General features: G+C 40.4%; 1 protein-coding gene across 1 annotated transcript; it reads left to right on the top strand.

Annotated features, from left to right (window-relative positions):
- Positions 1-6,878: 6,878 nt before the first annotated feature.
- LOC137347933 (ras-related protein Rab-18-like) lies at positions 6,879-26,896 on the top strand. Its single transcript, XM_068012988.1, has 7 exons — positions 6,879-7,057; positions 17,536-17,591; positions 17,696-17,757; positions 18,694-18,766; positions 20,281-20,399; positions 22,670-22,736; positions 25,454-26,896. Exons 1-7 carry the CDS (start codon positions 6,990-6,992, stop codon positions 25,624-25,626), a joined length of 618 nt encoding a protein of 205 aa, XP_067869089.1. The 5' UTR covers positions 6,879-6,989; the 3' UTR covers positions 25,627-26,896.
- The last annotated feature ends 752 nt before the right edge of the window (positions 26,897-27,648 follow it).

Below are 27,648 nucleotides of genomic sequence, written 5' to 3'. Positions count from 1 at the left end.
GCTGACCTACATTGGCTTTTGGTTCGGCAACATTATGATATTAAACTTAATCTCTCCCCTCTCAGTATTACTTAGGTCCAAACACAAAAGTTCTCAGACAGTAAAGGAATTAATAAGTAAATGGCTGATGCTCATGACTTCCAGCTAGATGACCAATTCTTTGTTGTCACATTGGCTGATGAGTTTATTATTAGCGCAATATTGCAGAAGAGGAACACAAAGACCCATTCTCAAGGCATTTGGCAGAACCCATGAAGTGATTCTAATATACCTGATAGTATGTTCAATTGTTGGCTGATTTTTTTGGAGACCAAGCAAGTTGGCTCAGCAGTTTCAACGGTCATGTTTATTGAGGTACTTTGTTCCAAAAGGGCATATTTACTGAGATAGTCCATAACGCAGTAGTAAAGACATTGTGCACCACTGACAATGCCTTAACAAGCTAGCAACACAATCATTGAATATTTATTAAATATATTTATATATAGTAAATATATAAAAATTAAATATATACACATTTTACTAGGAAAATTTCAGACAAGGAATCAACACCAGTATTATTAACACCATTGATTTGAAAAAGATAATCATGACTGTTCAATATTTGTTCATTCCACTTCACATTTTCAATGGGATAGAAATCAATCCCATTTCTTAAAAGTCAAAATGAATTTGATGAAAAGTCATTTAAAAATATCAATATAAAATAACACAAGTTTCAAAAGCCCACCTTTGCTTTGCTGTTTAAGACAAAATTCGGATAAGGTACAATTCAAACAGGTATCAGGATATCATCTTTGAAAATTTACCCAATACAACATTCTTAAAATGGATTATATGTAGTTGTGAAATTGGTGTTGCTTTCAGTGATTTTTTTCAGATACTTCAACATGAATTCTGGTGGGATGCAGCAGATCACATTCCCACAGCAGCATCAAGACAACCATCTTCAGCTATGTGTACATTTTCATTCCAAATTTGGGTTTACTTCTATGCCTTTAGATGTCTTATTGTGGCACACTTCTGGTTGAGAGAGCTGTGAGGTCTTAACCAATATTTTCTGAAGTGTTATTTTTAATCTGTAGGCAATAGATCAATTTAGATAGAGTATATTAAACTCAGTGCATTGGCTAACCTAAACTATTCTTTCACAAAGAGATCTCCATTTTCTGTATTCCACTACTCTCCTATTACATAACTGTAGAGCTTCAGCTAGATGACTCATTCTTTGATGAGTAAGGGATATGCAGTATCAAAGATAGTTATTTTTCAAACCTCTGTTCGATTATCGAATAAACTTTTTGTGAATAAAGTTTTTATATTTTTGTGCTAATTGGTCTAAAGTTAGCAGGAATACAACACTCTCTACCAAGACGCAATTTAAATTAACAAAATTTCATCTTCACAATTGGGTGTATGTTTCTTACACGGATTCAATGTAATTATTTAAATCTTTAAAAGATTATTTTGCAATTTTCCTGAATTTCTTTTCACCTCTAGTTAGAATTATGTGCTAGTAAATGTAAGTTTAATCATTGAAATAATTTATCCCAGTAAAGATTTTTTGTGGTTGAATTACTGATAGCTGTATTAGCATTCTAGAACAATGTTGTTAATCTGGAGCCTTCTCTGTACATAATGAACAGACCATCCCTGCAATTCCAGTGAAAGTACAAATACTTTTTCATTCCCAAGAAGACCCACATAAGTCACTTGTGAGTAATGCACCTTATTCACAAAAGAACATTACTAATTAACTGTCACTAATGAGATAATGTGAAACCAGTGTAATAGGAATGTCTAATACAGATTGTTTGCCTTGTCAATATTCTTGAAATGGACACAGCACTGCCTTCCAATAGTCAATGCAATCTTGAGTCTGTCAAATCTCCTTCTTTGTGTGCTGAAATTTGTAAGCTACTTAAGCAAGCTGTAATAGTAGCTCTGTGAATCACCAACATCCATTGAATATGACAGTCCACGTATTGCTTGCAACCTAGTAATACAGTATAGAAATAACTAGTGTTTGACTTAGAGTTAGTAAAAATCTAATAATGAATTATACACCACAGGAGCAATTTTGCAAGGCTCTGCTCTCAGCTAGATGGGAATGCAGATTGCGGACTCTGGCACAGAAGTCTGCATGCCTGATTTATGCTGCTCTGAATGTCCTGAAGAAATTTTAAAAATTGCTTTCGAGATCTCTTTGACATCCAGCTCGGGCCTCTTTAAAACAGGTACAAGAACATTTGAATGGCTAGGCCTTTGAGAGTTGGCTTGAAAGTTTGCTTTACTTTGGCTTATTTCAGTGCTTTATTTGAATTTTCATTCCTGTATTACTTTCTGTTGTCATTTAGGCCTGCTGTTTTTTTTTGGCGCTGCAATACTTCTACTCACCACTCATTTTTCCTACAACAGTCTTACCTCCTACTTCACTTCTAGTAAGTAAAATGATCAGGATGCAGTTCCTTTGGGGGTTCAAATGGCCCTCAAAGATCAGGACAATAAATATCAGCTTATAATGGGATACAAAAGGCAGATATGATTATACCTCAGGTGGCAGATAAACACCCATCCTTACAGCAGTACTGACAATTACAAACAAAGAGGATTCTATTTGGGAATGTCAGAGGAGTCCTGTTTCTATCATCCCAACTTCACAAGAGAGGCTGCCACAAACCTATGCCAGCTCTTTCAGGCCAATCTGTAGACATCTTTTTCTACAGTGACAGATTTTTCAATGACTTTGAAGGTCAACTAAACTTTACTAGATTCTTCCAAGACACCATTGCAGACATATGCCAAATCAATCACATGGCTATCCATAAATGTATCAAGCAAGTGACAGGTTTGCTTGCAAGAGCAATATCTTCATCACTTACCCTGCAGAAAGGTATCATTAGAATGTTAAGGCACAGAAGAATTATCAGATGGCAGGGTTTCCCAAGAGTGTAGGACATCACAAGTGACATTCATATGGCCAGCAGGTTCCTGCTCTTCCGTTGCCACCACCGGTTGCTCGTCCTCACCTGTGCATGTTGCCACAAATAGTGTTGGTCCTTGCAACCCTGAGAGGATGCAGGATGCTGTGTAGTGCTGCCTTGCTCTGGCTATTGGTGGTGTTAACAGGCTGCTCTTTCGAGACCACAAAAACAAAGCTTGTACCGTAAAATGCTGTGTGTGATGTTTATGTGGTTGTGGGTATGACTCTGTGAGAGCAATTGAGAAGAAGGTTTCAAATATTCAACATATCTTAGAGGATGGGATAGAAAGCACATATCCAAATTTCCCAATGACACAAAGATAGGCAGTATTGTAAGCAGTTGAGAAGAAAGTGTAACATTACAAAGAGACATTGAAAGGTTAATTGAATGAGCAAAACTGTGGCAAATAGATTTCAATGTAGGCAAATGTGAGCTCATCCAATTTGGACCTAAAAAGGGTAGAACAGGGTACATTCTAAATGGTGAAAAGCTAGACACAGTGGAGGTCCAAAGAAACTTGGGGCCCAGGTAAATAGATCATTAAAATTTGGCGGCACAGTGGTTAGCACCGCAGCCTCACAGCTCCAGCAACCCGGGTTCAATTCTGGATACTGCCTGTCCGGAGTTTGCAAGTTCTCCCTGTGACCGTGTGGGTTTTCGCCAGGTGCTCTGGTTTCCTCCCACAGCCAAAGACTTGCAGGTTGATAGGTAAATTGGCCATTGTAAATTACCCCTAGTATAGGTAGGTGGTAGGGGAATATAGGGACAGGTGGGGATGTGGTAGGAATATGGGATTAGTGTAGGATTAGTATAAATGGGTGGTTGATGGTCGGCACAGACTCGGTGGGCCGAAGGGCCTGTTTCAGTGCTGTATCTCTAAATAAAAAAAAAATGTCATGAACAGATACAAAAAATAATCAGAAAGGCTAATGAAATGCTGACCTTTATATCTAGAGGACTAGAATACAAGGGGGTAGAAGTCATGCTTCAGCAATACAAAGCCCTGTTTAGACCATACTTTGAGTACTGAGAGCAGTTCTGGACACCACACCTTAGGGAGGATATATTGGCCTCGTAGGAAGTGCAGCATAGATTTATCAGAATGATACCTGGACTCCCAGGGTTAAGTTACAAGGAGAAATTGAACAAATTAGGGCTCTATTCCCTGGAATTTAGAAGGTTAAGCGGGGATTTGATTGAAGTTTTCAAGATATTAAGGGTAGATAGAGAAACTATTTATGCTGGCCAGGGAGTCGAGCATTATAGGGCAGAGTCTAAAACATAGAATCAGACCTTTTCAGGAGTCAAATTAGGAAACATTTCTGTACGCAAAGGGTGGTAGAAGTTTGGAATTCTCTTTGGCGAATGGTAATTGATGCTCGATTAATTGTTAATTTTAAAACTGCGATTGATAGATTTTTGTTAACCAAAGGTATTAAGGAATATAGGGCAAAGGCAGGTATATGGAGTTAAGTTGCAGATGAGCCAAGATCTCATTAAATGGTGGAGGGGCTAAATGGTCTACTCATGTTCCTATGAGGGACAATATATAAGGACAGGGTGGCAGTACACTGTAGTTTGGGGAAGATCTGATGCTTCATCTTTCCCTACTTGCTCTATGCTCTGATATGCCAGGATATACAGATTGGACACTTCTAAGGGAGTTGAGACACTGTGATTTGTGATTCCTTCTCCACTTGGGACTTTATCCCTTGAATTTTATACCACCATGTTGTGCTGAAAAGTAGTCTTCAGATGCTGCAAGCAAAACAAAAATGTCTAGTGATAGGTCTGCCCAACCTATGTGACAATAAGTGACCATGCATCATGCGACTGTGTTGTGTTTTCATGCTTGAAGTTTGAATCAATGTAAGATGTAAGTGCGGCAAGGCTTTGATTTGTCCATTGCATCTTGACTGTGTGCCCCACTGAGGGACAGATATGCATGAGATGCAAAGACAGAGCTGAAAAGTTGCGAGGGTCAACATTTTATATCATAGAACCTGGAAGCATCGAACTGGTACCATTGAGTGGTGTTACATTAGTGGAATCCATAAAATGTACTGTCTTCCAAATCTGTTCCAATGTTTTGAAGATAGCGTTAAGTCTGGATGCTTCAATCTACCAAACATGGTAAACTGCTTTCCCCTGAAAGGATGCCCAGGAGCACCAAACAGAGCAACATTCCTTGCACCCCCACCATGCAGCAGCATGTCACTTTGCCAGACTCCAAACAGGGGTTTGGCGACAGCACTTTTCCACCAGTTACCCACCGATTCTATTTTATGCATCCATGATAGTCATGGCTGAAAGGAAAGCACTGTCACTTCTACCCTCCCATCCACTCCCCACCCTCATCCTCCAATCTCCCCCACTCCCCCCATTCTCCAGACAGACATCTTTACAAAGCTGCCCAATTTATGGAATTATGTTTGAGTTTCAAAAAAGCTGACAAATGTTTGCCCCAGATGCTGCCACTTCCCTGCCAAAAATCTGCATTTAAGTGGCATCTTTGCACATCCTTGGGATATTCCAAAACACCTGATATTAACATGAAATACTTTGGAAGTCCAGTCACTATTGGTATGTAGGTAAAATACAGCAGTCAATTTACACACAGCAAGCTCTTACAAACAACAAATGAAATAAACAACCAGTTAATCTGTTGTTGATTGTATTGGTTGAGGTAGGAATATTGACCCCGTCTTTCTTCAATTAGTGCCAAGCGATTATTTACATCCAACAAAGTGAAGTTACAGCCTTCCAGACCTGAACTATTCCATACCCCTAACTCATTGTGCCAATGGCATGGGTAACTTAGATGATGTGCAATAGGCTGGGTTCACATAACTGGTGAGTCCAGCTATTCACTCTGCTGGCAAATTATTTGTAACAAAATTGTAAATGTGTTCCTTTTAAACACATTTATAACATCACTACAAAAACACCTACAAATAATGAAAACAGGTGAGTAGATACAAATGATAAACTCATTGAGCGACTTCATTCTTGTTGTTTATTGAGATTACCAGAATCTCTCAACTGGATCATTTTGTTATAAATCACTGATAGCATTCTAAAACCCTAGATAATACCCACAAGAGCATTCTAGTCTACGAAAAGATATTTTCGTCGGTAAACTATCCTTTATTTGCAATCAATACTGTCAGAATTTTCATCTAGAAACATGACCCTCCCTTTTCCGGTCACATGCTCTCTATATCAAAATTAACTCGCTTATTTCTGATATGACATCACAGCGTGCTAAGCGATTCATAAATAAGTTTAACTTGAATTCTGAAGCACAAAATTAACTAATTATTATATGAGCTGGGAGGTGACAGCAACATCTTTGGATGTATATAACTTCAGAAATTGCAGGAGCTTCCTTTAAGTGGCTCGGTAGCCTTTGTAACACACTCACTATTCTCTAAATTATCCAGTATATTGAATTAAATTAATTTGATTTAAAATTACTGCACTACATTTAAAAGGAAAGTGGACCTTTAACAATTATATATTGCAATTAAAACACTTTAAAAAAAGGTTAAGTCTGCTGCGAACCTTTAACAATTATGGATTGCAATTAAAAATAATATATTAAAAAATTAAGTCTGCGGCGAGTCTTTAACAATTATGGATTGCAATTAAAATATTTTTAAAAGTTATGTCTACTGCGAGCCTTTAACAATTATGGATTGCAATTAAAAAACATTTTTTGAAAAAATAAATTAAATCTGCTGAAGACGACCTTTCCAACTTTCACGATTGTAGCTATTTCATTGGTTCATTAGCCAGCCTGATAAAGCGACGCTGTTTTGAGAATGACTGCTTGGTAGATCAGTGGCAATAAAAGGTTAAAGACACGTGTGAAGAAGTTGCGCGTCAAGACTTTTGCGTCATTTGCATGCTGCAACATACATGTAACAAGTAAAAGTAACAACTGGGTGAAGGCTGGACGCGGAGCCTTTGTTCTGTTTGGAATCTTGATACATTCGCGAGACAATGGAAGAGGAGATTCTCGCTACACTGAAGATTCTAATCATTGGGGAGAGTGGAGTGGGCAAGTCCAGGTAAGAGGCAACAGACAACGTGTCAGTTTCTGGCTCTGTGAAATTAACTAACAACTGGTCCAACCGGAGCCGACATGGGAAGCTTGGAAGAGGTCAATCCATTTATATTGCATTTAAAATAAAAGTACCCTACTGCACGACCTTTTAAGGCGGCTTATGCTCCAGCAGAATCGAGAAGTGTAACTGCTTGCGATGTGATTACTGCATAACGTCTTGGTTTTGGTCTCGGTTAATGGCTGCTTGTTTTGGTCCCAAATAAGCTGCCGTTTGTTCTGAGAATGAAATGAGTTGAGCTAATTTCTTATTTTCGTACCTTGAATCGATTTAAAACTGAATGATTTACCTCTTTGAATCAGTATCAGAGCAGTGCGAGGCATTCCAGGAAAAGATAGTGAATGTTTAGAACAAAAATTTTCCCAGACAGAAAAAGGTTGACACTCCCAAATCGAGAGCCCCCTGGATGTCATGGAGCATACAAGGTCAGCTTATTCAAAATACCGAGACTATATTGTAGCAAGAGCTATAGAAAGTGAAGGAGTGAAATTAGGAAAACAAAGAGCTGACATTAAAAAATAATGGTAAATAAAATCAAGGAAAACTCAGATGTTTTATAAATAAAGAGCAAGAAAAGAGCAGGGCCTAGTAGAGACCAAAAAGGGAACCTCTATAGAGGTGGAAGGCTTGGGCATAGTTCTCATTGGATACTTTTCATTAGATTCACGAAAGAGGGCAATGATGCAGACATTGTAGTTAAGGAAGAGTGTGAAACTTTGAATAGGATAAACACAGTGAGTGAGGAGGCAACACTGAAGGCTGATGAGGGTAGCACATTTGATCTGGTCTACATTAGCAAGGCCTTTGACAGGATCCCTTTGCAGACTGGTCAGAAAAGTAAGAGCCCATGGGATCCAAGGGAAAGTGGCAAGTTGGATCCAAAATTAGCTCAATGGCAGGAGTCAAAGGGGAAAAGGTTGACAGTGATTTTGTAATTGAAGGCTGTCTGCAGTGGGGTTCCACAGGGCCTCAGTGCTGGGTCCCTTACTTTTCATGGTATTTAGCAATGATTTAGACTTAAATGTAGGGGTCATAATTAAGAAGTTTGTAGATGATGCAAAAAATTGGCCCTGTGGTTGATTTAAGGAAGAAAGCTGTAGACTGCAGGAAGATTTCAATGGACTGGTCAAGTGGACAAAATGTCAAATGGAATTCAATTTGGAGAAATGAGGTAATGCATTTGGGGAGGGTAAACAAGGAATGGGTGTACACAATAAATGGTAGGATACTGAAGTGTCAAGCAACAGAGGGACCTTGGAGTGCATGTCCACAGACCCTCTTGAAGGTATCAGGACAGGTAGCTAAAGTGCTCGAGAAGACATACAGGAAATCTAGCTTTATTAGCTGGGGCATAAAATATAAAAGCAGGGAGGTTGTGCTAGAACAGTACAAAACACTAGTTGGGCCGTAGCAAGAGGACTCTGTACATTTCCACATTGCAGAAAGGATATGATTTGCACTAGAGAGGTTACAGAGGAGATTGAGGATGTGCCATGCCTGGAGAATTTTAGCAATGAGGAAAGATTGAATAGGCTTGGATTGTTTTCTTTGGAACAGAGGAGGCTGAAGGAAGACTTCATTGAAGTGTATACAATTATGAGGGGCTTATGATGGATTGGATAGAAAGGACTGATTTCCCTTGGAGAGGTCAATAGCCAGGAGGCAGAGATTTTAAGTATTTAGAGGGGAATTGAGAAATTCTTTTTCCACAGTACTCTGTATAATTCTGCGCATCGCACCTTAGAAAGGATATATTGGCCTTTAAATGAATGCAATGCAGATTCAACAGAATGTTACCAAGGGTTAGATTGAGGAGAGATTATATAACCTAGACTTGCATTCCCTGGATTTTAGAATCTTGAGGGATGATTTGAGGTTTTGGGGATTTTTAAAGGAATTGATAGGATAGATAGATAGATTTCCCCCATCAGCAGAAAAAAATTCTAAGATGAGGGGAAATGACCTCAAAATCAGAGCTAGGCCGTTCTTGAGAGAAGTTAGGAAATACTACTTCACGCAATGGATGGTAGAAGGCTGGAACATTCTCTCATAGAAAGCAGTAAATGTTATCTCAATTAATTTTAAATTTGCGATTGATTAGATTTTTGCTAGTTTACAGTATGAAAGGATATGGAGCTAAGGCAGGAGGATGGAAGTAAGATTCAGATCACTGGCGGAACAGATTTACAAGCCTGAATAGCCTATTCCTGTTCCTATGTTCTTAACTCTTCCTTTGTAGCTGTAACCCCACATCACTGGTAATGTCTTAGTGAATCTATATTACATTAAAAAAAAAAATATCCTTCCTCATAACTGGTATGTTCTACAATTATTCCCTACTCACTTACTGAGGATGAGCCCAGATATCAATCATACATCAATAATTCATTTTTCATGAAAATGCAATTGAGACTAAAATTGAAGCCTTTTAATAGGTTTAGATATAAACGATGTTGCCACATAATTTTCGAGTAAAGGAAAATTTCCCCCACTTATAGCCATGTGCCTGCATGGACTGTGCTTCAGCCTTGTGTTTTCCTTTTTATTCTAGGAGTTTTTATACAAATTGTTCCAGCTGCTAAACTTCCACATATTGCACTGAGTGTCATCCTGAATTATTTTTCAATGACAACTTACACATGCAGCCTGAACGTTGTCTAGCATGGGGGAAGAGAAGCCATGTCTGCCTTCTCTTTGTAAGACGAGGATTGATGAAAATTGAATTCTGTCACCTCAGCCAAATAATCAAGAACATCTAACTAGATTAGGGATCGAAAGAAAACGGTTTTAAATTATTTTAAAAAGATCAACTGAATACTTGATTTGATACTCCTTAAAAAATCTCCCTATAGGAAATGGAAGTTGTTGTTGTGGAATCCAACAAATACCAGTCATGCCTGCTGTACCTTTTCCTCCGCATGTATATGGTCCTCCATTTCAACAAACTCTACCTAAACTGTTCTTCAATGACCCTACCAGCAGGTGGGGAGTAGGTGTGGAAATGATCACTGCACCTTCCTAACAAGTTGTTTTTCTTTTGATGCCTTAAATAAGGGTGTAATGGCCTAGGTATTATTGTGCTGGATTTGTAACCCAGAGATCAAATGTTCAAACCCTACAATGGCAAATTGTGAAATTGGATTTAATAAATCTGGTACTTGATGGGTACCATAAAAGTTTCTGTTTTTATCTTTTTTTAAATTCTACTGCCTTACTAATGTCCTTCATTAGGGTACATGCCATCCCCAACCTAGCCTGGCCTATACAAGATTCCACTTCCACATCACAGGGTTGACTATTAGTGCACTGAGTAAGAGGGAGTGACGATGAATTCTGCCTTGTTATTTCTCTCCATGTCCCAAAGGACAAATAGAACAGAATTATGTCAGGAAATGCTGGGACAATGAACTCTGGTCTCCTGAAAAAATCTAGTGTTGTGTAGCATTGAAATTGCCCAGTTGCTTACATTGCCATAATCCACGTGGATAGGAAAGGACTGGGGGCATTTGTTTAGGTTGTAACCCTTTTTGTCACAGATGGAACTGTTTTCAGCACTTGCCTTGTATCATACCAAAGAGTGTGATATTACCAAGTATGTTACCACTCACATTGTTTCTGCACAGTGTGTTACTAAACCAGGACAGGATGTGTTGTCCCAGATTAACCTTGTTTGGAATGTAACTGACAAACTACATTTTTAGCTCCCGGTCTAGATTCAGTGCATTGGTGAACTAATGCATAGAACACCTACATTCATTTACTCCATTCTTAAACCCTCTGATTGGAAATTTAATCTAGCTAACTTGGTATTTGACCTAATTTAACATTTAATTCCAAGTAGAATGGACAATTGAACAAACTCTTGTGACTTGAGTAGTGTAATGGACATTGACAACTGTAACAAAAACTTGTCTCATGAAATTTTACCCAGTAAGTGCCGAGAGCAGGTGGGGAGGCGGTGGAGCAGTGGTAATGTCACTGGACTAGTAATCCAGTGGCCCAAGCTAAAGCCTCGGGGACATGGGTTGGAATCCTGCCGGACCAGATGGTGAAATTTGAATTCAATTAATTTTTTTAAAATCTGGAATTAAAAAGCTAGTCTAATGGTGACCATGAAACCATTGTTGTTTGTTGTAAAAACCCATCTGGTTCACTAATGCCCTTTTTAGGGAAAGAAATCTGCTGTCCTTACTTGGTCTGGCCTACATTTGACTCCAGACCCACACTGTGGTTGACTCTTAAATGCCCTCTGAAATGGCCTAGCAAGCCACTCAGTTCAAGGGCAATTAGGGATGGGCAATAAATGCTGACCTTACCAGTGATGCCCACGTCCCTTGAACAAATTTTTTTTTAAAACATGAAGGGCTTGAATAATCTATGCCAGGGTGGCAATGGGAGGACAGCATATTCCATTGGTTCTTTGTTCAATAGATTTAATCTGCATTTAAACCTCTGGTGTATTTTCCAAGGTGACATCTTTGGCTCAGTGGCAGCACCCTCATCTGAGTCAGAAAGCGTGGGATCATGTTCCAGTCTAAAAACGCGAGCACCTATTTCAGGCTGACATTTCAGTACTTTACTGAGGGAGTGCTGCACTGTCAGATGCAGTCTTTTGGCCCTGTCTGCCATCTTGAGTGGATATAAAAGATCTTATGGCATCCTCTCATGATCTGTAAAGATCCAGTGTGCTGGCCAACAGCTAATGCTCAACTAATTATCAGGTCATTTATCTTTTCTGTTTGTGGGACTTTGCTGAATACAAGTTGACTGCTTATTTCTCCATGTCATAAGTGACTTCCCTTCAGAAGTACTTCATTGGCTGTGAAACTTTTCTTTACAAAGGAAGGGAGTTCCAAGGGATGCTTCTTAAAATGCCCAATCAGGGTGGCAGTCGGGTTCCTACAACTGATATGCGAAAGCAATGAGTAGGCTAAGCCTTGCATATTAGCTTTTATCTTTAATCTGGATGTTAGTGATGTCCGCTGGGTGGCAGTAGGGTTCCTTCAATTGGCCTTGGCATCCCCGAGTTCAGGTGAAGGGAAAACAACCAGAATTCTCTCTCCTGATCTCAAGCCAAGAAATGGGTAGGCTGTCTTGCACCCCTTGCGGTTGAATAGCCCATACCTTTTTCTAGGTTTGTGTGAAGAAAGATCATGGGGACAAGTATTGGAGAGTGGCTGTGGAACTGTACAGCAGCAAGAATTAGTACCTTTGGGGGTGGGGGGGGGGGAAATTCTTGAATGATGTAATTAAAATGGGGATGGGGTGTTGATTTTTCATTTAATCTTTTACTTTTTGATAAGTTATTCTAGAATTCACTTTGTTCAAATGATTTTTCAAACCTTCCTTTTTAGGAGGCTTGCGGTATATATTTAACATATTCCTGGAGACTCCCTAACATCTCTGTCCCGCGTTCTGAAAGACCGTGTTGCCTATTTTGGTAAATTGTGGCTATTATTGCAGAAAATGTTTATTATACAGCAGTCAAAGTAATGATCTGTAACTCAACAAATACATAGGAATCTAATGATGGACAAGCTATTCCTAATGGTGGACAAGCTAAACTTTGGTAACCTTGGGGGTGCACCAGAGTCCTGTTTAGGCCATATAGGGTCTAAGGTTCCTAGTCTGGAAGCTACATCTTGGTGAATATAGAGGACAGGTTGTGGCTTTATGCAAGATCTGCAGGACATTGTAAAGCTCAAGAAGCCTCACTTGTGCTACTCTCATTAATGTTAAAGATATTTGATCTTGTATCTCATGATCAACGCTGTGGGAGTACGTAGCCAAATCTTGAATTTTAATGGGAGGTATGTATTCTAGTTCTTGGATTCATGTAAAGGTGATGGTGGAGTCAGTGAGAAGAGAGTGACCAGATTTTCTACAGTTGCGCATTCTATTCGATACCCTCATCAATGATGTGGAAGGGAGTTGCACAGGATAGCCTTGGAATATCTATCTGTTCCAAGTATTTCTGGAAGTACATTTTTGCAAATGATTATTGTGGTGTTCAGTTAGGATTCATTCATTCTTAAATAATGAGCTAACCCATGTGAAAAGGTGATAGGTGCCCTCAAGTGTGTGGTATTATGGCCACGTATGGCTCGAGACGCTGATTTGGAAAATACACGGGCCAGCAATCCAATTGTTGATTTAAGTCTTGAGGAGGTCCTGGAACCTGATGTCCAAACCTTTGCTTGTCAGTTGTCTGGCAACCAACCCAGTGAGGAGAGATGGCCCCAAGGTGACACGCCTAGTGATGTAAACTCAGAACCAAGTCAGCCATCTTTGTGGACTCTTAATTTAATATCTGAATCTGCCAGATTTTCAGTATTCAGTCATAGACAGGAGTTTGAGAAGTGATTACACCTAAGGTGCAGACAGATAGATGGGTGACTGCGAGAAGGGGCAGGCAGTCAGTGCAGGAATCCCCTGTGGCTATCCCCCTCTAACAAGTATACCGTTTTGGATACTGTTGGGGGGGATTGCCTATCGGGGGAAAACAGCAGCAGCCAGAGCAGTGGCACCACGGCTGGCACTGTTGTTCAGCAGGGAGGGACAAAGCGCAGAAGAGCAATAGTTATAGGGGACTCTATAGTCAGGGGCACAGATAGGCGCTTCTGTGGATGTGAAAGAGACTTCAGGATGGTATGTTGCCTCCCTGGTGCCAGGGTCAAGGATGTCTCTGAACGGACAGGGGGCATTCTGAAGGGGAAGGGTGAACACATTGTGGTGTGTGGTACACATTGGTACCAATGACATAGGCAGGAAGAGTGACGAGGTCCTGCAGGGGGAGTTTAGGGAGTTGGGTAGAAAGTTAAAAGACAGGACCTCTAGGGTTGTAATCTCGGGATTACTCTCTGTGCCACGTGCCAGTGAGGCTAGAAATAGGAAGATCGTGCAGCTAAACACGTGGCTGAACAGCTGGTGTAGAAGGGAAGGTTTCAGATATCTGGACCATTGGGATCTCTTCAGGGACAGATGGGACCTGTACAAGAAGGACGGGTTGCATCTAAACTGGAGGGGCACAAATATCCTGGCTGCGAGATTTGCTAGCGTCACTCGGGAGGGTTTAAACTAGTGTGGCAGGGGGGTGGGAACCAGAGCAGTAGGACAGCAAGTGAAATATATGAGGGAGAACTAGTAAATAAGGCCAGTAAGACTAAGAGGAAGAGCAGGCAGGGTGATGTTGCGGAGCACAGCGGGACTGGTGGTCTAACGTGCATTTGTTTCAATGCGAGAAGTATAACAGGTAAGGCAGATGAACTTAGAGCTTGGATTAGTACTTGGAACTATGATGTTGTTGCTATTACAGAGACTTGGTTGAGGGAAGGACAGGATTGGCAGCTAAATGTTCCAGGATTTAGAAGCTTCAGGCGGGATAGAGAGGGATGTAAAAGGGGTGGGGGAGTTGCATGACTGGTTAAGGAGAATATCACAGCTGTACTGCGGGAGGACACCTCGGAGGGGTCATGCAGCGAGGCAATGTGGGTGGAGCTCAGGAATAGGAAGGGTGCAGTCACGATGTTGGGGGTTTTTTACAGGCCTCCCAACAGCCAGCGGGAGGTAGAGGAGCAGATATGTAGACAGATTTTGGAAAGATGTAAAGGTAACTTCCCCTATGTTGACTGGGACTCACTTAGTGCTCGGGGCTTGGATGGGGCAGAATTTGTAAGGAGCATCCAGGAGGGCTTCTTGAAACAATATGTAGATAGTCCAATTGGGGATGGGGCCGTACTGGGCCTGGTATTGGGGAATGAGCCCGGCCAGGTGGTTGAAGTTTCAGTAGGGGAGCATTTCGGGAACAGTGACCATAATTCCATAAGTTTTAAGGTACTTGTGGATAAGGATAAGAGTAGTCCTTGGGTGAAGGTGCTAAATTAGGGGAAGGCTAATTATTACAATATTAGATAGGAACTGAACAATTTAGATTGGGGGCGGCTGTTTGAGGGTAAATCAACTTCTGACATGTGGGAGTCTTTCAAACTTCATTTGATTAGAATCCAGGACCGGCATGTTCCTGTGAGGAAGTAGGATAAGTTTGGCAAGTTTCGGGAAGCTTGGATAACGTGGGATATTGTGAGCCTAGTCAAAAAGAAAAAGAAAGCATTCATAAAGGCTGGAAGGCTAGGAACAGATGAATCCCTTGAGGAATATAAATAAAGTAGGAAGGAACTTGAGCAAGGAGTCAGGAGGGCTAAAAGGGGTCATGAAAAGTCATTAGCAAACAGGATTAAGGAAAATCCCAAGGCTTCTTATACATATATAAAGAGCAAGAGGGTAACTAGGGAAAGGGTTGGCCCACTCAAGGACAGAGAAGGGAATCTGTGTGGAGCCAGAGGAAATGGGCGAGGTACTAAATGAGTACTTTGCATCAGTATTCACCAAAAAGAAGGACTTGGTAGATGATGAGCCTAGGGAAGGGAGTGTAGATAGTCTCCGTCATCTCATTATCAAAAAGGAGGTGTTGTTGGGTGTCTTGCAAAGCATTAAAGTAGATAAGTCCTCAGGGCCTGATGGATCTACCCCAGAATACTGAGGGAGGCAAGGGAAGAAATTGCTGGGCCTTGACACAAATCTTTGCATCCTCATTGGCTACAGGTGAGGTCCCAGAGGACTGGAGAATAGCCAATGTTGTTCCTTTGTTTAAGAAGGATAGCAAGGATAATCTAGGAAATTATAGGCTGGTGAGCCTTACGTCAGTGGTAGGGAAACTATTAGAGAGGATTCTTCGGGACAGGATTTACTCCCATTTGGAAACAAATGGACTTATTAGCAAGAGGCAGCATGGTTTTGTGAAGGGGAGGTCGTGTCTCACTAATTTGATTGAGTTTTTTGAGGAAGTGCCAAAGATGATTGATGAAGGAAGGGCAGTGGATGTTATCTATATGGACTTCAGTAAAGCTTTTGACAAGGTCCCTCACAGCAGACTGGTACAAAAGGTGAAGTCAAACGGGATCAGAGGTGAGCTGGCAAGATGGATACAGAACTGGCTCAGACATAGACAGAGGGTAGCAGTGGAAGGGTGCTTTTCTGAATGGAAGGATGTGACTAGTGGTGTTCCGCAGGGATCAGTTTTGTAGTATATATAAATGATTTGGAGGAAAATGTAGCTGGTCTGATTAGTAAGTTTGCGGACGACAAAGGTTGGAGGAGTTGCGGATAGTGATGAGGATTGTCCGAGGATACAGCAGGATCTAGATCGGTTGGAGACTTGGGTGGAGAAATGGCAGATGGAGTTTAATCTGGACAAATGTGGGGTAATGCATTTTAGAAGATCTAATGCAGGTGGGAAGTATACAGTAAATGGCAGAACCCTTAGGAGTATTGACAGGCACAGAGATCTGGGTGTACAGGTCCACAGGTCACAGTGGCAACGCAGGTGGATAAGGTAGTCAAGAAGGCATACGGCATGCTTGCCTTCATCGGTCGGGGCATAGAGTATAAAAATTGGCAAGTCATGCTGCAGCTGTACAGAACTTTAGTTAGGCCACACTTAGAATATTGCGTGGAATTCTGGTCGCCACACTACCAGAAGGACGTGGAGGCTTTGGAGAAGTTTACCAGGATGTTGCCTGGTCTGGAGGGCATTAGCTATGAGGAGGTTGGATAAACTCTGATTGTTTTCACTGGAACGACGGAGGTGGAGGGGCGACATGATGGAGGTTTGCAAAGTTATAAGCGGCATGGACAGAGTGGATAGTCAGATGCTTTTTCCCAGGGTGGAAGAGTCAGTTACTAGGGGACATAGGTTTAAGGTGCGAGGTGCACAGTTTAGAGGGGATTTGCGAGGGTGGTGAGTGCCTGGAACTTGCTGCCGGGGGAGGTGGTGGAAGCAGGTACGATAGAGACGTTTAAGAGGCATCTTGACAAATACACGAATAGGATGGGAATAGAAGGATACGGTCCCTGGAAGTGCAGAAGGTTTTAGTTTAGGCAGGCATCAAGATTGGCGCAGGTTTGGAGGGCCAAATGGCCTGTTCCTGTGCTGTACTGTTCTTTGTTCTTTGTTCTGTTCCATGATGTAGCTCATGATTGACCAGCTAGCCTGATTTACTAATGGAACCTAGAGGGATGGACCTGTGACTCAAGATTGGAATTCTTCCCACTTTGTAGATAATTCAGGAAGCCATTACTCCAATAGGCACAGTGATTGTAGCTAGAGGGGCAGATATGGTAACCTGTCTGGTAGCTGACTTAGTTTCATCAGTACCCCTGATGACACTTGGGGTTGGGGTGGGTGTCTTTAAGCCTTGACTTTCTGAACTTGAGTAACTAGGATATCTCCCTTTAGAGACCGTGTGTGCATTGCATGCAGGCATAACTTAATTTTTAACATTCCTAAATTGGTGCTCTAGATACACAGCTGGCAAAATTGCAACAATACACTTTTTTTTATAAAATACTTTTTTTTTGTATTTTAGTCTTCTACTAAGATTCACAGATGGCACATTTGACTCTGAAATTGGTTCAACTATTGGTGAGGTTTAAACTTTTTATTTACTTAAGAAGATGCATGAAAGCTAATTTGATACTGTGGAAATACCTATATTCCTTGATTTAATGCAATCCTTTCTTTTTTAGGGGTTGACTTTAAAGTGAAAGCAATGAGATTTGATGGAAACAGTGTCAAACTTGCAATCTGGGTAAGTCAATTGCATAATTTAAAATGGTCGGTTTTGCAATGTATAAACTGCCTGTATTATGTCAGCCAAACACTTTTATTTGCCTCTTCCCCTGTTGACGTTGTGACCATTATATTGCACACATCTTGCAGGCACATGGGTTGGCATTTTGATTTAGTTCTGTAATACTGGGTTTCCAGATTATTCTCTTTCCAACTCTTTGGAGCACTGCAACCATTATGTCATGGTCATCTGGCTATTTTTAGACATTTGGTGGAGAAATTATTAAAAGATAGAAGGCACTTGTAACCATAGTTTGTGGATTAAAATGTGCATTTACTTTTTTTTGTATCGGAAACTTCTGAGTGAGCCACTCCATATAGTGAGTCAGGCCCAGAACTACACCACCTATTCAGCCATAGTGTCTCATGGTGGCTGAGTAAAAGAGCACAGCGCACCCTGTCGTACCTGGTTGAAGAAAATGTGTAGTGGCGAAAACAAATACAGGGATGTGGTCATAATCTGTCATTTAGGTGATGTAACCAAACAACTTTCTCGCAGTTTACTCTTTCCTAAGATGTTAAAACTGCGGAACTCTTTTTTTTTTTCCATTCTTTTGTTCTTTAACCTGAACAGTGTTCAGAATGGCTGTACTTACACTGCCCAGACTTGAATAACTTCAGGCCAAAGCATTTAATATATTTAACTTAAAATTTGTTGAACATCCCATGCAGGCATTTTGAATTTTGAAATCTGTCTGTGCTGTAAATAGTGCATAATTAATTATCTGAAAGCTTTGAGGAGGATAGTCACTCCTTTTGGGATTAGTACTGCATGTTGGTTCATTTTGCATACGCTAATTGAGCTCACCATATCTTTGCTTTTATTTTGGTTTTTGTTCACTTGCATTGCAAGGTTCTTTCGGTTCTGATTTTAGACTGATTTTTGCTTTGATAGGATACAGCTGGACAGGAGCGATTCCGGACATTAACACCAAGCTATTACAGAGGCGCTCAAGGTGTTATTTTAGGTAAGGAGAAGTCTATCAATTTGCTATTGAAGGTTCTGTCACCCAAAATTTTTGGATTGCTCCATCTTGCAAGGGAGGAAAGTTTGGCCGGACCACTCCCGATACTGAATCAGGGTTCAGCTGCTGAAAGTGATCTGAACCCCAGATTAGTATTTTGTAAGTAGACCCACCCATGTGCAAAGTCATTGAGTAGCGGTTGATGCAGTGGACTCATTGCATCATCTGCATGATTAGTGCAGTTTCCGCTTTTTAGTTTTGGGAGAAGACTCTCTTGTACAGTTTAGTTAGTGCATAAGCATCATCTAACAGTGTTTCATAGTGTGAATTTTGTTTGGAAAGATTTGGAAGTTAAAAGCTGTTACCTGGAGTGTTGGGGGCTCTGGTTTCTGATGCATGGATCTCCCACAGCCAATAGCAATCCCTGAGTAAACTTGCCAAGTGCTGTGAGACAGACCACTAAAATGTCTGAGTTTTCCTGATAGTTGCCTCTGAGGCAGTTGTTGCTGGTAGTGTAAAGCTGACAGCCCCAACATTGCATGACTTGTAATATTACATAGAATATACATAGTAGAAACAAGCCACTTAGCCCAACCAGTACATGCTGGCATTTATGCTCCACTCGAGTCTCCTTCCACCCTTCCTCATCTTAACTCTATCTGCATAACTCTCTCTTCCCTTCTCCATATGCTTATCTAGCTTCCCCTTAAAGGCATTTATACTATTCACCTCAACCCCTCCCAGTGCTAGTGAGTTCCACATTCTCGCCACTCTCTGGGTAAAGAAGTTCCTTCTGAATTCTCTATTTAATTCCTTGGTGACCATCTTTTATTGATCACCTCGAGTTTTACTGTTCCCCATGAGTGGAAACACTTGCCTTGTGTCTAATCTATCAAAATATTTTAAAGGCGTCTATTAGACCTCTGTCTTCTCTTTTTTTCAAAAAGGAGACGCAACCTGTTCATCCTCCATAAAGTAGCTAAAATAAGTGCAGGAAAAGGAAATTTGAACTTGATTTGTTTTACTTGCATTTTTCAATCAGAAGATTAACACCTTTAGTGCATTATGATGGTACATTTAAGGGAGCTTTGGTCTGGACTGTGCTTAAGTTGAATTCATATGCTCCCTTCTCTGCAATTTTAAGGAAGAGATTAAGTCAACAATTCGCAACTAATGCAATGCTCCAAGTTGGTCCCTTTTTTGTTTTGAAAATTATAATTTGCAGCAAAAATTGAAATTTTAATTGCTAGGACTGCTTTGGTAATGTACCAAAAGGAAATTAGTAATTTTAGTATAAAATTTTCAATTACTACCTATTAAAGTAAAATGCTTCCTTAATTGCATTTCCCTTCATACTAATTGAGCAATGTAATTTCTGGGCGCCATTTTGAAAGTCAGGAATTACTTTAGCTCATTAATTTTAAGAGAAGCTGTTCAGACCATTCTATTTCGTGCAGTTGTCTTGCAGTAACTTTCCTCCTCCTTCTAAAGATTTATTTTAAAATTCTTTTTGTTAGTGTATGATGTCACGAGAAGAGAAACCTTTGTAAAGCTTGAAAACTGGCTGAATGAATTGGAAACTTTCAGCACAAAACATGGAGTTGTAAAGATGCTGGTTGGAAACAAGATTGATAAGGTAAATTTTTAAAATAGTTTAGACCTGCAACACCACATAATTTTGCTGGATTACAGAGCTTTTAAATGCCATCATTTATCAGTTTTTAACTGTATTAAGCCTTCACTGGCAAAAGGTCTGATTTCTGAATTTAAACAATATTTTGTGACCATTGAACTTCAGCTTAAGAAAATGTGGGGGGGGGGGGAAAAGATGTCCTCAATATTTTAATCAACAAAATTTGAAGAAACGTGAGGTATTTTAAGAAATGATTGTAAGAAATGTAACTTGTCTCTGGGGACTATCTGGGTGGTAGGAAGCAAGTTTGATTATTTGGTTCCTCACACAGCAAATTTTCAAATGCGCTAGGCTAAAGATGTGGTACAGCAAGGAGGGGAAACGGTTATTTGTAGGATGGCATATTTGGAGCTTTAAAGGAACCTGAGATGAACAGAAAGTGAGCTTGTTTTTTAAAAAAAAGTCAGGTTTTTCTCTTTTTTTTGGAGACTTAGCATTTGTATGTAAATGACGTTGTAAAGGAGAATTTACAAACCGTTTTGACAACGGGCTGATGAAGGGTTTGGAAATCGGCACTTAACTTTTGTTTAATATTCTTGCAACTGTAATGGATCATTACCTGTGTAAATGCACCAGGGTAAAGATGGTTGGGAAGTCCTTTGGTCCAAACACCAGATGCAATGGGAGCATAGTCAAGAAAGACAGAAGAAATAAAAAGTGTGATTTTAATGGTGATTTATAGTATAGTGGTTTATAGTCTTAGCCCCTTTTTGGGGCTCTCTCTGATCAGGGATACTTATCAGATGATCACTCTCACTTAAGGTTGAGAAGGACAGACCCCACAGACACTTGAATGGGTCTGAAGGACTGATTTAACTCTCCTAAAGGAAAGGAACTAACTGAGAAGATTATAGTCATCCAGAAAGCCTTTTTAATAAGTTTTCAGCCAGATTATAATAACCCAGATATTATAAGGGTCCTGGAATCTCCCCTCCATAATGTACCTCCCCACCAAAGAGTGTACAGAGACTGGTTTACGAGTTAGCAATACAGAAGACTGAGACAGTATAATTTCTAAATTCTATGAAAGTTTATTAAGGAACTAAACATGCAATTCACTATTGGTGAGACAGTCAATCACAAGTTTAATAGTTTTGGGAAAATAAAGTATTATCTTGTTTCTAGTAGAGAATCCAATTTTTTGAATCTAAATATTCATTGAATGTTTAAGATATCCATCAATTGTTAAACTAACATTTACCTTGCTTCCCTGAGTAGAAGGCGACAGAGTTTAGCACGATACCTGTGTCCCAGTTAAGGGGAAAACTATTGTCGCCTTACCCCAATAGCTGTACCTTTACCATGAGACACGTTGGAGCGAGTCCAACGAATCCAAAAATCCACTATGGTTCCAATACTTATACTGTTTCCAAGTTGTATAACTAATTTTGTTTTAATGTATGAGAGTGTTGTCTCTTTCGCAAGTAGGTTTGTTCCCCCTTTATTTCCAAAATAAGGCTGTATAACTGTTAATTTCTAGTTCAGATCCACCTTCTTTGATTTCTAAGAGGCTAGACTAGCAGTAAGCTGCAAGTCTCTTGTTGTCAATTTCTCATTAGTCATCTAACAGTGTTTCAAGATTATAATTCAGTCTTTTGGATTTGGACAGTTTTGTCAAAAATACAGTTGATTGGTTTAAGGCTGTCCACATATAACCATCTCATTAACTATTGCACTGTGGCCATTTGTGAAACTGTTATCTATGTTTTACCATGTGAGGTTCATGACTTTTTTTTTAGGAGTGAATCCCTCTTATCAGAAGCTGCCTGCATGCTTTAAGAGGAGGCAAGCCCTTCAACACAGTTATACCCATGAACTATTTCTAACCTTTTTAGAACGATGAAATCTGCTTTTAACTTTTTAATCCCTGAATCATAGGAAAATAACTGTTATCCTTATAACCCCTCATTATGGCCAGATTCCTTCACAATAGTACCAGATCTGATGGAAAAAGAGTTAGGTATGAAACCTTCCATGCTAGCCAGAATAACATTGGTTACTTCTTTGGTACTGACATCAGGAAATAAAAGCAGCAAAAGAATTTTTGTGCTTATTCTCCCACTGTGCCGTTTTCACTTGTAAATCTGAATGCAGACCTCATGCCCTGTGATTTGTTACTAATGAACTAAATACATTTTGTTTGCCTGTTAGTATTTAATAAATGTATAGTACATTAATAACCTTAAAAATAGTTTAAAATTCCTTTTTGTTAGACAAACCGTGAAGTCGACCGCAATGAAGGATTGAGATTTGCCAGAAAACATTCAATGCTTTTTATAGGTAAGTGCCATATTTTTAGGTTATTTGTTTTTCTCTTCCCCATTCCAGTTCTATTTTTGCCACCTGTCCTGAAGGCATTGAGCCCTTTGATAGGGTAATGTTCTACAGGATCTGGGCACTCTCTGGTACCCAAAAGACTGATCTTCATACACAAGCCTAGCCTGGTGAACCTTGAGCTATTTGAAGGTGGGAGAAACTAGAGTAGTGAGAGGAAGGGGACAGGCCATTGAAGCTAAGCTCAATCCTGTCTTTGCCTGACGTTCTCATGTGCATGTACAAAATCTTCCTACAGTCATTGCAAGAGAGCAAATTGGGGACCCTAACCATTGCTCCTCTGCCCTCCCTGCAACACTGGGATCTTGAGGGCAATTGTAACACTCCCTATTACTGTTCCTGCTGAAATCCACTAACTTGGCTCAGAATGGGACTGAAACTTGTGATTTTCATGGGCTGTGTGACTGCACAATTTACTGCCTCAATGAGGAAGAGCCATTGAATCATTTCAAGAGAACTTCAGAGTTGTCTTGCAGCTTCATTGGACTTGATTAATTGTTTGATGCCACTCGAAATAGCCCTGAACTCTTGGCCTATTTCAAAACAAGTAACCAAATTGTTCAGGAAGAATGTGAGCAGTGGTTGTTGGGCATGTTTGTGTTTTTATCTCTTTATTTGCTATGCCTCCTTTACTGCCACTTGCTATTTAGAGCCCAAGACCGGAGAGGCAAGATTAGGTTTGTTTATTCTTTCATGGGATGAGCATGTCACTGGCAAGGCCAGCATTTGTTGCCCATCCCTAATTGCTCTCGAAGGTGGTGGTGAGCCACCTTCTTGAATCGCTGCAGTCCATCTGGTGTAGGCACACCCACAGTACTGTTAGGAAGGGAGTTCCAGGTTTTTGATCCAGCAACAGTGAAGGAACAGTGATATAGTTCCAAGTCTGGGTGATGTGTGACTAGGAGGGGGACTTGCAGATGGTAGTGGTCCCATGTGTCTGCTGCCCTTGTCCTTCTAGGTGGTAGAGGTCATGTGTTTGAAAGGTGCTGTTGAAGGAGGCTTGGTGAATTGCTGCAGTGCATCTTGTAGATGGTACACACTGCTGCCATTGTGTGCTGGTGGTGGAGGGAGTGAAGGTTTAAGGCGGTGGGTGGGGTGCCAATCAAACGGGCTGCTTTGTCCTGGATGGTGTCGAGCTTCTTGAGTGTTGTTGGAGCTGCAGTCATCCAGACAAGTGGAGAGTGTTCCATATCACATAACTTGTGCCTTTTAGATGGTGAACAGGCTTTGAAAAGTCAAAAGGTGAGTTGCTCACAGCAGAATTCCCAGCCTCTGACCTGATCTTGTAGCTGCTGTATTTATATGGCTTGTCCAGTTAGATTTCTAGTCCATGGTAACCCCAGGATGTTGGGTGATTCAGTGATGGTAATGCCATTGAATGTCAAGGGGAGATGGTTAGATTCTCTCTTGTTGGAGATGGTCATTGCCTGGCACTTGTGTTGTGCAAATATTACTTGCCACTTATCAGCCCAAGCCTGAATATGGTCCAGGTCTTGCTGCATGAGGACACAGACTCCACCAGTATATGAGGAATTGTGAATGGTACTGAGCACTGCAATCATCAGTGAACATCCCCACTTCTGATCTTGTGTTGGAGGGAAAGTTATTGAAGCAACTGATGGTTGGGCCGAGGACACTACTCTGAGTAACTCCTTCCGTGATGTCCTGGGGCTTAGATGTTTGGTGCCAATAACCACAACCATCTTCCTTTGTGCTAGGTATGACCACAACCAGTGGCGGTTTCCCCCCCACCGATTCCCATTGACTTTAGTTTTGCTAGGGCTCCTTGTTGCCACACAGTCAAATGCTGTCAAAGGCAGTCGCTCTGAGATTATGGTGTTTCCTGGGCAACAATGATCTCCTGAACATTGCTTGAGTTGCTTTAGTGAGTCTGAGAGGAACCTCCCCAGAGTTTTCCTGAATTAACTGCAGATTTTTTTCTCTTCCCTATTGCTAGGGGATAGATGAACTGTGTGCAAGATTGCACTGTAGACTGGTTGGGAAAGATTTCATAAATTGGATTTTTTTTGTATGTATATAATCTATTGTATTATATTCATTGAGTGGTATAAGGATGTGAATACGTTGGAGGCAGTTCGGAGGAGGTTTACTAGATTGATGCCTGGAATGAGCGGGTTGTCTTATGAGAACAGGTTGGACAGACGGCTTGTTTCACTGGAGTTTAGAAGAGTGAGGGGAAACTTGATTTGAAGTTTATAAGATCCTGAATGGTTTTGACGAGGTGAATGTGGAAAGTATGTTTCCTTTTGTGGGTGAGTCCAGAACTAGGGGGCACTGTTTGAAAATTAGGGGTCACTTTTTTAGGACAGATGAGAAATTTTTTTGAGGGTTGCGAGACTTTGGAATTCTCTGCCTCAGAAGATGGTGGAGGTGGGGGTCATTGAATAAGGTGGAGGTAGATAAATTCTTGTTAGGCAAGGGAATCGAAGATTATTGGGGGTACGTGGGAGTGTGGAATTGGAGAAACAGATCAACCATGATATTAAATGGCGGAGCAGGCTCGACAGGCTGAATGGCCTACTTCTCCTCCTAATTTGTATGGTATGACTGAATGCAGTGAGGAAGGAAACAGTAGTAAAAACAGGCTTTAATGCTAGCTTGTTTTTCTTTTGGGAGATTCCTAATAATTTTTTTTTTTCCAGAGGCCAGTGCTAAAACGTGTGATGGAGTGGAGTGTGCATTTGAAGAAGTGGTAGAAAAAATTATCCAAACACCAGGACTATGGGAGGCTGAGGGACACCATAAAAGTGTGAAATTATCTGACTCCACATCCAATCAGGATGAAGCATGTGGAGGCTTCTGCTCCCTATTATAAATGAACTGGGTCTGATCCACTTAATGCTGTTACTACGTCAACAGTAGTGCCTCTTGGTCTGCATGCACAGAAAACTGCTGTCAGCTGGGATCTCGGGCAATTAGTGATACGAGATCAGAACTCTTAGCCATAACGAAACCTTTTATGTACAATTTTGTCAGAATTGTAATCTCTTTCTGACAGACCAACACATTATTCTGCTTTAATCCGGTTTCCCCATCTTCTGAAATCCAATGTGATTTAACTAACGTGCAAGATTTTCAGATATAGAATTCATATTGATCTGCAAGCAGTGCTGTAACAAATCAAAAATGGAAGGCTGTGATATTGTACAATTGTCTGAATTGTGGGGACCAACATTATAAGTGGCTCATGGTTCCTTCTGAGATTTAACATGTTGGTGTTTTTTTTTTTGATGCTTCAATTGGGACCAGAAAAACTATCTTGTTCAGCTTCATCTGTGTCTGCTGCCTTTTGCACCTGGTTTCAGGTGACCTGTGGATATGGGGTCTCCTAACATCTCTTGCCTTTTCATCTTTTTATATGATGAGGAAGGACAGGTTGGGAATTACTGATTTTAATATAACTACAGTTTGAATCTGATCTTGGGACCTTTTCATTGTACTGTACTCTTCTGCCCAGCTGCATAAATACAGACACTACAAAGGTACCTCGAAATATTGTAGCTCACTGGTGCAAAATTGTCTTTCAGTGCCATAACTTCATAATTGTATATTTCTAAGATCATTTATTACTAAGACTAACCAGTAATTATCATAAGTGGACAGTCTGTCTATAAATGTTATTCTTCAAAGGGCTATGTTGAAGACTGGTCTTACTTGTGAATATGGTGTGCGTGGTATGGCCTTTAATGGATGTATGGTAATACTGATCTTGTATTGATTTGTTTGCAGTATTAAGTTATTTTTTAAATGCAACTCCCTTCCCTGGATAGAGAGGGTGAAGGTAGGACTACAATAATTGCAGCATGATCTGTTCCCATCACTACAAAATGGCAACTCTACAATGAATGCTTCGTACACCGAGCTCCTAAATCTGACCTAGTCCTCTTTTAACACTGATTTCACGTTTTAAATTGTTTGCACAATTTCTAAACTAGGTGTAATCTATTTATTATCTTTCTAAATGATCTATCACCCATTTGTATAACTAGTTCAGATTTAAGTGGAGTAACAGTATATGCAGACTATTTTCTAGAATGGGAAAGAAACTGTTCTATAAAAGTTCGCAATGTACTTATAACAATCAGCTAATAAATTAACTTTAAAAAAAAAAACCATGGTGCCGTCTGATTTTTTTAAAAAATTGATTTGAGAAAGCTGGGCCTCTGGATTACTAGTCCAGTATTGTAATCACTATGCTACTGTATCATACCTTGTCCAGACCATTTGTGGTGAATGTCGTATAAGGGTCTGAAAAGGGTTAATCTCAAGTGTAAAGAATACCTCCTACTGTGATGGAAAAGATCATGTGAGACAGACTTGAAGCTAGATGCATGTGTGGCTTATGGTGGAGTCGCACCTACTAGTGAAGATGAATATAGATCGAATATAATCATCCATGTTCTAACTAACCCAGGCTGAAGCATCTTTATCAGATAGACGAAGGTGCCAGAGTATCAAACAAACACGAGGTTAGATTTGTTGGATAATTATTAGGAATAAGAACTTTGCTTTTTCTTTCTCCTCCTTTTCACCCAAACCCAGGGACGCTTAAGGCCATTTGTGGTGGCCTTGCCACTGTCCCAGCTGGCAGCAACTAACTTGGCACAAGCTGGAATCTCAGCAGGGATCTACTTTGGTCTAATATGGCTCAGTTAATCACGGTCCTAACTAGCTAAGCCTCGTATTGTGAATCTGCAAGCTTCAGCATCTAACTTATAACTGATTACAAAGGAATCTGCCTTTGTTAAATGGTATTTCTTTTGAAGTGGAAAGAGGAAAAAGAAATCCGCCCTCTCCTCCACATGATATCCATTTGTGGGAGCCTGCTGTTCTCTTC

This window comes from Heterodontus francisci, chromosome 33 (genome assembly GCF_036365525.1).
Source record: "Heterodontus francisci isolate sHetFra1 chromosome 33, sHetFra1.hap1, whole genome shotgun sequence".
NCBI lineage: Eukaryota > Metazoa > Chordata > Chondrichthyes > Heterodontiformes > Heterodontidae > Heterodontus > Heterodontus francisci.
Note: the sequence above shows the minus strand (reverse complement) of the source record. Positions and strands in the feature narration are given on the sequence as shown.